This window comes from Ictidomys tridecemlineatus, chromosome 7, assembly GCF_052094955.1.
Source record: "Ictidomys tridecemlineatus isolate mIctTri1 chromosome 7, mIctTri1.hap1, whole genome shotgun sequence".
In the NCBI taxonomy this organism is placed as follows: domain Eukaryota; kingdom Metazoa; phylum Chordata; class Mammalia; order Rodentia; family Sciuridae; genus Ictidomys; species Ictidomys tridecemlineatus.
Genome location: NC_135483.1, coordinates 112,698,544 through 112,711,468, shown reverse-complemented (window position 1 = coordinate 112,711,468; position 12,925 = coordinate 112,698,544). Strand labels below are relative to the sequence as shown.

General features: G+C 31.8%; 1 protein-coding gene across 5 annotated transcripts in view; it reads left to right on the top strand.

The window, feature by feature from the left end:
* The window catches only part of Lrp1b (LDL receptor related protein 1B), a 1,779,935-nt gene that overhangs the window by 1,561,518 nt on the left and 205,492 nt on the right, over positions 1–12,925 (top strand). For all 5 annotated transcript variants that reach the window (XM_078017329.1, XM_078017328.1, XM_078017330.1 and 2 more), the window contains exons 61-62: positions 10,871–11,059; positions 11,958–12,106. In XM_078017329.1, coding sequence (XP_077873455.1) covers positions 10,871–11,059; positions 11,958–12,106 — 338 coding nt within the window. The remainder of the gene's footprint in view (positions 1–10,870; positions 11,060–11,957; positions 12,107–12,925) is intronic.

The window sequence follows — 12,925 nt, the reverse complement described above, 5'->3', positions numbered from 1 at the left end:
TTAATCTCAGATTAGTCTTCAATTTAAGCCTGAGGGAATTTGGAAATCTAAAATAATTAGGTGCTTTTAATTTAGTCTTGATGAGACTCTCAAATTTCCAATTCAAGCCCCAGTTCTCCCTGAGTATTATCATAACAGTTATTAACATCTTTTAATCTTTGTGAACCCATCAAATTAGTGAATATTCTCTTTTTAAAATTAAATTTATTTTTAACTGATACATAAAACAGAATTTGTGCATATTAATAGGATAACTTGATATTTCCATTTGTGTATACATTGTGTAATGTTTAAATCAGGTTAAATGAAACTGTCTTCTCAAACATTCATCATTCCTTTATAATGAAAACTCAAAATGCTTTCTTACAGGTCTTTAAAATATACAATTTGTTATAATTACCTATAATTACACCACCATACAATAGCACATCAGAACTTCTTGGTAAAAACATACTTGAGCATCACATTTTACTAGATGTTTGGCACACACTGTTTTTTTATTATTTAGGTTTTCAATGGCCATTTTTTTGGTCTGCTTCTTGGGTTGAAAGAGCAAGAACCATACTCATACTCATTATTTTTATTAGAATTCTACCATGTCTGAAGGACTTTGTGTAATGCAGTGCTCACTTTTTAAATCACCCCATCTTCCAATTCTGCAGAATAATTGCCATGAAAGCCATTTTACATCAAGAAAATGGGTTCAAAGAAATTAAATATTTTAACAAAAGCTATAAAATTAGTAATCAAGTTAATCAGAATTTTAACCCATAATGATTTGACTCCAACACTTGCATGCCTTTCATGATTCATGTTCCATGCTTTTGAACAGATAAGTGAAAATGTGATGCCCATGGGTTTATGGTTTCTAATAAAAAGTGCTAGAACAGAAGTTCACACTTACATAAATACAGGTGTGTCCACTTGAATGTCTTCAAGTTGTTTTTAATAGTGAACATAAATTGTATCATATATGAGGAACAATCAAATGTCTACTAATTTCAGTAACCAGAACATATGATTATAAAAGAATCAATATATTTTATTGAAGCCCATTTTTTTTTCATTTCTCTGGGGAGAATGATAAAGTTGCTTAAAAACCTATTTATTCTCTGCATCTTAGTTTGCTTTCGCTTCTATAACGAAATACCTGTTCAATTTATAAACAACAATAACAAAAAATTATTGCCCCTGTTCTAGAGACTAAAGGTCCAAGAAAAAAGCATTGGTAGATTCACCGGCTGGTGAGGACTCTCACTGCTTCCCAGGTGGCACCTGCTTGCTTGTCCCCACATGGTGGAAGAGAAAGGTGGCTCTCTAGTGTCTTTTTTATAATCCCACGTATGGAAGTGAAGTCATCATGACTTGATCACTTCCCAAAGACCCACCTTATAAACTATTACATTGGGTATTCACATTTCAAATGGGCAGGTGGGGGGTATCACCATTGAGACCCTGCTTTAGTGGAGTAGTTTGATATTGCAATTTGCTATTTCCTAATAACTACATCTCCTGCATGTAGACAAACTTTTAATTCTTATTTTGAATTTCACATTACAGAATCTGTGACAGTTGAGATCTCTTGTTATTGATTTTGGGTATTCCCAAATGTACAGTTTTTTTTTTTCAAATGATTTGTCTGTCTATACAACACAACTTACAAGTATCTCCTAAAAATATTTTAACAATAATTCTGCATATGTGTCTTAGCTTAGAAGTTCTGTTTTCCATTTAATTAAGTACAGCATAATTTATTTAAAATAAAATTAAATGTGAGAAAATTCTATTTAGACTGAAATTTCATTCTAATTATTTCAAAGTAAAAAAAAAAGAAAATCATATGTGATTCTTAGTTTTTGGGGTTTTTTTTTGTACCATTGAATTTAAGATGTCTTGACAAAGGCTGAAAATACTTTCTGAAAAGTAAATATATAAGGGTAAGGTAAGACAAAGTTATTTTCAAATTTGAGATTCTAAGTTTATGTGTTCCACAGTAATTTTTTTCAAAGTACCTTTCAGCATATCACTACATTTTATATTAAATAAGTTGGTTGTTTATACATAGTTTATACAACATACTGGAAAAATTTATAGTCATAACTGCTAATTTCTCTGAAGAGTAATGTTTGGGTATGGCAGTAAGTTATAGACTATCATTGAAGTGTCTGTTGTACTTTGGACAAACTGTATAAAATTCCATGCCCTTATGTTACTAGGACTCTTCATTTAAAGAATAACTTCATTAAAGAAGACTAAAAAGACTTAATAAATAAATCTAACTATAACTGGGATTTTCTTTTGCTCTATAGAACATTATAGAACTAATATTTTAGTCAGATCTACAGATAATAATACTAGTCAGATCTACAGATAATAATATTAGATCTACAGATAATAATACTGTTTTAATGTTAATTTATTGATTTTTGAGAATGGGACTATGGTTATACAAAAGCACATCCTTATTTTTAGGAACGACAAGTTGCAGGGGAGTTATTTGGTTCTGCAACTTACTCTCAAATGGCTCCTGAAGAAAGTACATGTCTGCTGCTGTCATATATACCTAATTAAAATAAATAATTTTTTAAAAATTAAAAAAAAAAGAATAACTACATCTATATCGGGAGACCTGAAAATTTAAATATTAAAGTGGCAGTATTGTAGTCTAACTCTATTGTTAGTATATTGCTCTGGGAATTCAGTTTATGTTGTGAGGGAGTAGTAATGTGTTTGAATTTAAAAATCTAAATCATTACCCATGCAGTGATAGTCTTATTAATGTTGGAAATGGAATCCAGATCTCAGCATGCTACTGGTGAAATGGCATAAAATACATTTAAAAGGTTCTCTTCTGACGTGGAAAAAAAAAAGGAGGAAAGAAAACAAAAGGGGGATGTTTTTCTTTTGTACCTCTTGAAACTTAATAGCTGTTGCATTGGAGTCTTTAGAAAATTTAAATATCCACCAAAGCTCGCTAAGAAAGAGAAGAAACCTAATGAGCAGCCCCCTACTATTTTATAATATTCTAGAGTGTTTCATACTTGGTAAGATTTTGCGTTTCAGTACTTTTGAAAAAATATCCCTATCATTCACAGTCCATTACAAACAGTAGACTTCACAGGCTATTTTATGCCAACAGTGTTGATGTGCTACTGTTTACAATACAATAAAAATTAATGAAAGGAAGCAAAATACAATTCAGTTACTATAGAAGTGTTCCTGAACCAGGAAAATAAATTGAAATTAACTGCCATTTCTAAAAAGTCTCAGAATTTCAGTGTGAATCATATCTTTCAGTTTTGTCCCTTGAATAGGACATGCTACATTAAATTTCATGTGTGTTTAAATAGATTATACTTTTTTTTTTGCTAATGTCATATGTGTTTGATATACTTTTTAATATGGGGACATTTAAAACATTATGCTAGTTTGAATTTTCAATCACTTTTAACAACCTCATCTATCTCAAATATGAGGTATTGCAATATTCACACAGGAGGAGTAGTTTGGGAATCAGTACATTCACCTCAGGTCCAGTTACTCCCTAATCTAGGTAATTTCTTTGCTACACTATTGGTCAATCCTCTTATTCACAGAATACATTTCTTAATATGAATTGAATGAGGTTGAAACTGAAGCAGAGAAGGACAGCCTATCAATTCCATTACTTACCCCTTTTTATAGCTAAGACTCCCTAGAACTCATTTGCTTGTAATGTATTACACTCCTCTCTGCTTTTATCCTACAAGCATATTTATTTGCACAAATGTTAGAAGGCCAGATGCTGCATTCATGTAAATGCCTGTACTTGATATCTGTTCAATGACAAAGTACTCTTTATCATCTTCAGTTTTCTTTAGGATTTTCTTAACAAAGATATTCCTAAGGCACATGTGTGTAGAATATCGTAAATCTTATACTTATGATATATACTGAAAGCCAGGCTCAGAAAACACATTTCCAAGGGCCTGTGAAGGTTGGTATCAGCAATAGAAAGGCCCTCAGAATTTCACAGTAACAGAAATCTCCCTTTACCCAGTGCATCAAACAGTGTTGCTTTGCTTACTTCAAAGAATGGAAAGCAATGTCATTTCAAGAGATGATATTTCCAGGAAAAGTCTAGTTCTCAGAATTCATTTTCACAGTCTGCTCTAACCACTTCATATAACTTCACCTAAGTCCACATTCATTAACAGCATTATTCCTTTTAGATGTTAAATTATTGAAATAGCCATATCTGACTTTCTACTGTGATAATTTAAAAATAGGTGAGATGGAGGGAAAAACTGCGTTGTGATAACACTAATATTTCTAGATGACATAGAAAGTATATATTATTTGAGGATAGAAAGTGGACAAAATGATGCAAGAAATGTCACAAAAATATGGAGCATGAATTACTTAGGCCTTTTTAATAGTGACTTAAATACTGTATACATTTTTAATATTGCCTTCATAAAAGTGATGCATTTAAAAAAGTTATAATGTGGTAATACAAATTACCACACTATAGAGAGACACACAACTTTAGTTTGGACCTTTGATCAAGTACCAATATAGAAAAGGCAGTCTCTTGTAATAGGTGGTATTAGCTTAGATCAGCTGTGCCATATGATGTATATTGAATGAAAGAACATTGTTTTTCTTCCCTAGCAAGACATTGAAGAACCATGATTTTTTTTATTGTAAAAATATCATTTCAATAGTCTATAAAAATATTTGGAAATATTATCTATCATGAGTGTTCCTGTCATTTCTTAATACTGCTATTTATTTTAAACAATGAATTTTGAATCCATTTGCCTGAAAATCTATTTTTGGTGCTATTCATTACCATTAAACACAATTACATTAGAGTAGGCAGGCAAAATGGCTATAGAGGATAACAATAAATGCAACATCTTGTAGCTTACTGTTGATGGTTCAGAGGAAAAAATTATATAAAAAAAAAATCTGCAAGCAAAGCTGAAGGAGACATAATTACTGACAAAGAACAGATGTCCTTGGCTCTGAGATTACATAAAGCACACTGTTTTGTTGTGGTGTTTGTAACTAAAGCTACTGGCTCAGCAGTCATTCTCTGAAGATTAGTATACCCTGGCCATTGTCCCACCCACCCACTCTACTCTGTTGTTTTTTGTAAATGAGAGACCATTATCCACCCACATCCACTGACCACTGTCTTCCACCTACTGACCACTGTCTTCCAATTTCTCTGGCGTGATGGCCCACTTTGTTACCACAGTCTAAGCCTTTGCAGTTTTGTCCTAGCCTATACAGTTTTATAATCTTCATTTAATCTCACCTTGTTTTCTTCAGTGATGGTTGTTTTTCTTTGTTTCATGTATTCCTTTTATGTTTTTTTTTTTGTGTGTGTGTGTGTGTTTTGCTATTTTAGTCATGCCCAGCTTCCCTATTTATGTGTGCTATTATCCTTCTGTAAGCATATCAGAGGAAATTGTTAGTGGTGGGTTCTCTCAAAACAAAGGTGCTCTAGTCTTTTCTGAAGACAGAAGGTGCTCTAGTCAGGCTAAATCATTTGTACCCTATTGCCCAGGGAATGGTGTCATTGATAGCTTTGATCCATGGCGGGGGGCGGGGGGCGGGGGGGGAGATATGCAACATTAAAAAAAATATAAGGAATTTTAATTGCAGGGAATCTTATTTTCCCATCTTTGCCTCTTTTGCCCTGTTCCAGGTGCTGGAAGGCTGGTTGCTATGATTTACATCATCCAGGCTCTTTTCCCTTCTGGTCTTAAGTAGACTTTATTCTGTGGAATGCATTGGCAAAACATTAGGTGGTGGACAAAGGGGAAGTTTCAATGTTTATCCACCCCCCTTTCCTTCCAGCCCAACCACATTTATTTAGCAGTGACTGAGTTCGTCCACCAATGGCTACTCTTCTTGTTGAGTGACTTTTTTCTCTCAACTGCATTTTTTTTCACCACGTTCTGGCAAAAGATCTAGGAAAAATAATCTGTAATTGGTCCTTTAGTTTAGGACCATACCTCTGTAAATAATTTCAATATTAAAATTTTCAATTATCATTGGAAGGTGTGTTTTCTGTTTATTGCTGGAACTGTGACTTGTTCAAAAGAGACTGAAGACATTCAAAACAAGGAGAAAAGGGCTGATAATATGATAGCCATAGAATCCTTGCCTGGCATGTGCAAAAAAGAAATAAACAAAAACAACAAACAACAAACTCATAGGTAGAATGCTTGATTAAAGGAGAAAAATTCAAATAGTTTTTGATTTTGAGGATATATGAACTTTTATTTGGGGTAAAGGCATCAAGAATGAAAAAATAGAAGAGTCTTAAAATATATTTCACAAAGTGGAAAAAATTAATTGGTGGTCTTGTTAATTTTAAAGTCTTGGGAGATTAATTTTTCATCGTAAATTTTATATCAAGGTTCAGTTTGACCATAAAGTATCACAATTTGTTTAAGTATTTTCTTCCAAACACAATATAACAATTCATCATAAATCAATTCTACACTCTAGTTATTTCTTTATCTTTATTCCATCATAAAAATAATTATAGAATATAATGTTTGCATTCTGTAAATTATATGTTTTACATTCGAAAGTATTGGAAAGTCTTTATAGATATTTTAAGTAATAAATTCCAGTAATCACTGGCCATAAATCATTATTTGGAAATAGCACTTGGATCCTAAACATAAACTTTGGAAGAGTATTGGAGAAAAAAATAGACATCACTGATAAAATGTGTAAGTACTAATCCACTGTGCAAATTCATGTCCCTTCTGTTGGTATCCCAGTATTATGCTCTCCTATAACACAATGAAATTTCAACTCAACAAAAGATGAGACCTCTGGTTCTTGTACATGTTTGCTCTATATTAGTGAAAATGTAAAATTAGAATGAGGTTATCCAGGAAGGTACTTGTTTGGCATGATAAATACTATCAAAGAAATGACTCATCAGGTGTATTCAGATAGGCTGTCTCTGGTTTAGAGGCAGCACTTCAGAAAAGAGCATGCTCTGGATTACCCCCTTTTCTGTCTGTCACAATGACCATGAAGCCTTAGCAAGATGCCAGCCAATCTGACTAAAAGGGAGAAACTCCACAAGAGAATATTTTCTTGATGATGATGATGATGATGATGATGATGATGATGATGATGATGATAATGATGATGATGATGATTTTGCCAAATATCAACTCCCTTCTTCTGAAATATACAGTCTATGAGATGAAAATTAGGAAACTAGTGCTTGAGTGAAATGCTGGAAACAGTTCAATAAATAATGCTGTTACATAGAGCAGAAGCATAACTACAGTAAGCAGCTTTAAAATGGGCTTTATATATATGATAAGTAGCTGTTAAACTACAGCCTTCTCAGCAGTTCTAATTTTCTTTTTGCATGTGTCTACAGGATACCTGTAAATAAAAGGATCCTAAAATTTACTCTTCACATTTTTCTTTTAATTAACTAAATAGAGTCTTACATGGGAATACCACTTGTAATATTTTTTCTCTAGGAAACATAGGTATCATCATTTTGAAAAAACACTGATTACTTATTCCCCTAAAATCAGCCACATCTCAGTGTTAGAGTTTATGCAGCATTCCTCTTGAACCATCACACTGCATGTTTGTCATCTCCACTTACCATCACACTATGTTGTAATACATCTGTATGCTGCTCTTAAGTGTTTCTATGTGTGACGTATTGCTACACATAAGTACATGCATACATAAATAGTAGATAAAGACATATATCACATGTATATATAAATGTGCATAACGTAAAAGTGAATACAAAACCAAAAACAAATTATTTTGTTTTCTTTCTTTCTATTATTTCAGAATGAGAAAAGTTTCTTGTATGAAAATAAATGACATTTTAGCCCAGAACATTTTTTTTTCATTTAATCGTAGTGTAGATTGAACTCTTCATATGTTGATAGAAAATAAAAAAAGGGAAAATACTTTTATTTATTTATAGTTATCATTAAATAGTTAGTATAAGTTTTTTTTTTTCCAGAAACTTAAGCAGATAGTCAATTAACTCTTCTAGAAGAGATTTAGGTCCTAAGGAGGAAATGAAGCATACTGCTAAGTTATAAGCTAAATAGTAAAAAAGGGGCATTATGTGAAGATTTTCATTTGTTTTGGTTTCTTTTGTTTTGTCTGATTTCCATTGGTGTTGCTTGTGGTATTAAAAGAGCTTGTCCCTGTTTCTTAAAAGACTGGACAGATGGAGCCAGGGTATGTCATATGTATGGGTCTAGGATTGTCCGTGTTGGTATTTTTAGTTTTTCTCAAGTCAAATACTCTGGTGGTTGTGTTTGATGTTGTTCCGGAAGTAAGCATGTTTACCAAATGAGCAGACCTGGAATGAGATTCCAAAGCTGCTAGTATCAGTCCTGTTCTTCTCTGCCAGCATCAAACAAGGAGTTGAAACAAACAGATGGTCACTTTGGGCAAATAGACTAATTTTCCTCATTTTAACCTGACTTTTTATATGTACTTGGTACATTCATCTATGTAATATTTTTCTGAAGTAAGAATTAACTTTTCTAATTTCCTTTAAGTTATCATTTTTTCATAAAACGAGTTTCTGATGGGTGGAGGGTATTCACGTACGTAAATCATCCCATGTCTAGAAACAATAACAATGCAATTGCAACCAAGACACTAAATAAACTGTGTTTAATAGGTTGTTTATGAAATTTTCCCATTACTTTATGTCGTCTACTTAGTTCGGTTTCTTCAGCTAGGATGGTGAAGGGATTAAAACTCAGCAGCCAGAGATAGTGTCTTAGATTCAAATGCCACTACCTTCATTTACTAATGTTTTCACCTCACCTTTATTAGGTTTTCCAAATTTTAGTTTTCTCAACTGCAAAGAAAAGTCCCCTATCTTACAGTAAGTAGAGTTTTGGGAAATACTAAATGAATTAAGGCACATAAAGTCAATATCCTTGTGCAGAATTCTCAACCTCAAAACTATTGATATCTGCACCTGATAATACTTTTTATATGATACAAGAACCTCCAAACACTTGGAGAGGCACTGGCCTAGTTCTGAAGCCTGTGCTTAATAAATATCAGCTACAATTATTGCTGAATAATTGCAAAGACTGCTATTTTTGAAATGCTTATTGGCAAATTCTTAGAATAATTTTACATTTTTCACAGAAATTAATTGAATCTCTCAAGGACTGAGTTTAAAAAGAAATGATTGATTTTTGTGCCCATATTTAATATTGAAATTACTTCCTTTGCATCTAAAGATATACAAATTCAATATGTTTCAGCACCTCATAATTTTTTACATTTTTTCCCAGTTTCCCAACATACATATAAGGGTTAAAAACTCATAATGATCACCCATCCCCATGATCCACCCAATTGTTAAATTTTTTTGTGGCATTTATTTTTATTTCTAGAATAAAAAAGAGAAGGAAATAATTTGTATCAATAGTTTAAACATGATTCATAATGGTAAACTATTCCTTTCATTCTATCTAACTCCACTTATCATTTTAGTGTTTGCTCCATGTTAATAAGAATACACAAATGAGTAAGTGTGTACATCTGGATGTTTACGTCAAAATTCAAAACATATCAAGTGTGCACATCTGAATATTTTAAGTTTTTGTATCATCATATGCATATTATCTCGTCTGGGGTATGTTTCTGGCTAGATGTTAAGAACAGTCAATAAAATAATTCACCATCTATTTAAAGGTTTACCATTTAATTCATTGTATGTCTACTTTATCTGAATTATAGTGAATTATCTGATCACATTTGACATAATAAACATAACAAATCAGTAGATTTAAAATGAATTTCCCCAGCATTTTGAAAATAAGGCTGCAAATCCCTAAAATCAGCAAATTTAGTTGGTACTAAGCAGTCAAATCTAAACATTCCTTCTCAATTATCAAAATCTACATAATAAAAAAGAACATATTACTGGAGTCATAGATCATCTGTCATTAAAACACTTAGAAATATTAAAAAGTAAATTTGAAAATACAGAAAAAGGTATTATAATGTTTTTATATATTGGAGAATTTCTATCTTCTGAATTCTATTATTTCTTAGTTTTGAGAAACTGGAAGCACAAAGTAAATTATAAAACTATATAAAATCATTTAACCCCAAAACATAAAACAGGGTTTATTACATCTTATTTGCCTGATAGGACCCTGTAATCTCTTGAAGGAAAGATAAATCACTTTTGTGATGCTCAATTCATTGTTCATGCCTATAATGAGGGCATAATTATAATTTTTAACCTGTAACTACAGAGTTTACAACTCTTAAATCTGTGTAATGTTTTGTTATCTGCCACACTTCTACCCTTCGCTCACCTTGCAGGTAAAATAAAGCTCATAAAACCTCAATGACTTAAATGATTTATAGTAGTTTCATAGTAGTCAATTTCTAGGTAGCAGATACATTTCATCCTTGATATTTAATTTAATCATTTTAAATGTAGAAGAGAATTGGTCAATGACCTTTAGAGTTTAGGATTAGGATTTTATTTAAGAACAAATATATATATTCTCCCAATTTTGAATTTTAAAATGTTGGATGCTATTTGTTTCTGGTGAAGCAGCCTTCCACTAATGGTGAGCAGGTTCATATTTATTTTCTTCCCAGAGGTTGAACCAAGCTAAATCTGAGCAAAGTGAACTCCTGAGCCCTTTCTTGCATTCTCTTAACCAGTAATAAAGAACCTTGCAGGCCTGACAGGTTGTCACAGCAATTATTCACATGAAGTTCTGTAGCAGTTGTATCTGTCAGCCCATGTAGTATTGAATATTTTAACTGGCAGTCTTCCAAGACTGAACATTAATCTTACCATCTCCTATTACAGTCCCTAATCAAGATATTCCAGGGGTGATTGCACTAACATTGTTTGAAGACTACATCTACTGGACTGATGGGAAAACCAAGTCACTCAGCCGTGCCCATAAAACCTCGGGAGCAGACAGACTCTCACTGATTAACTCATGGCATGCCATCACAGATATCCAGGTGTATCATTCTTATAGACAACCTGATGGTAATTATTCTTTCCATGATTTCCATAAATGCATCAACATCTTTCAGTAACATTCCATTTTTTATTCTTTCAAGGTTAAGTGTAATTTTGTTTTGAGAAAGATGACCAGATTATACATTTTAGTGTTATTTTATATGATGAATTCAGCTGATATCAAGTACTGCTATTAAGGGATATGATTAGAACCTCAATAATAGCACAAAGAATTATTGGTTTGTTCAAAACATATTAAGCTGAAATGGCAATAACACATACTCAGAAAAGTGAAAATTACATACTTGAAATAATTTGTTTACAACATATTTATAGGATTTTTAATTTCTGGAATGTTGGATAGAAGGAAATGTATATATACATGTATATACTTATAATATATACATTCATATATAATTATATATATATACATATGTATAATTATAAGAACGCTAAGGTTCTAAAAATGACAAATCAATTTTACTCAAGAGTATTTCCAATAGAAATTGTATCAGATCTTGTGGGAAAAGTATTGATAATTTTATTGACAATACATAACTGGACTAGAAAGCAAAGTCCCTATACTATTCTTATAAAGCATTGTTTCACTGTTTTATTTTACATTTGTATTTTTAAACATGTATGTCTTCATCCACAGTGCTAATGGTCTCTATTTAATGAAAAATTTGTTTGCTACTAATATGCTTGTTTTTATAGAAATAAATCTTTAAATGTATTTGATATGAAATTAATATTATTGGACAATGTGTAGCATTTATAAGAAACATATTCATAATCTTGATGAGTTCTTGCTTACAAAGATTTATTTGAATTTAAGTTATGAAGATTAAAAGTCTTATCTTTATTCCCATGTTATAGAATTTGTCTTGATTATTTTATTTTGTTTTTTATTTCTCATTTGTAGTCTCAAAACATCTCTGCATGATAAACAATGGTGGTTGCAGTCATTTGTGCCTCCTAGCGCCTGGAAAGACTCACACCTGTGCATGTCCCACCAACTTTTATCTTGCAGCTGACAACAGGACTTGTCTATCCAATTGTACAGCTAGTCAGGTGAGTGGAGGTCTGGAAATCATCTCATAGGATGTATGGGCAAGTTATTATCAATGTTTTTGATGAGTTTGCTTATGTACTTATATTATTTTTTGTGTGTTTCTGTCTAGAATGGAATGAATGTTCATTCTACACCTTGTAGAAATGATCACAGAGTAGAGAAAGAAACCATATAATGCATATTTTCAAAATGGGACTACGGAAGCACTAGGACATGGAGGTCAAAAAGAACCAAACAAAAATAAAAACCATTTTTACCCAGATCCATGCAGAATAATGCTCAAATCTTAAATGGACCTAGTAGAAGCATCAGATATTTCACATAATTTAAGAAGACAAGATGATTGAAGCACAGAATAAACAAGGGTGTGTGGAGTTTAAACAAATTTTATGAATCTACTCCACATCTCTCCCATTCCTCAGAGATGGTGACATGAAAAAAATTTAAAAATTATTAAAATGGTTCCCTTCTGAAACCTCTATTTCATCTTTCCAACTTTAATTTTTTAAAAAATATTTTCTAGAAAAACTTACGTACATAATGGTAGTTGGATGAATTTAATTTTATTATTTTCAAATTATAGACAATAGTGACAAATATTATTAAATAGCACTTTGCTAAATTTGAATCACTATCTTGTTTGGGATAAAATTGTTAAATAAGCCTCAATTTGTTTTTTTTTAATTAGTTTAGTCTTGTAATTTGATGCTTTGAATATGCTGTTTTTCCAATTACTAGTCATGACTTCATGTCAAGAGCGTTAATTCTCTTAGAGTTTAAGTTCAAAATAGAGAAGCGAATGCTAACTTAGCCTGCTT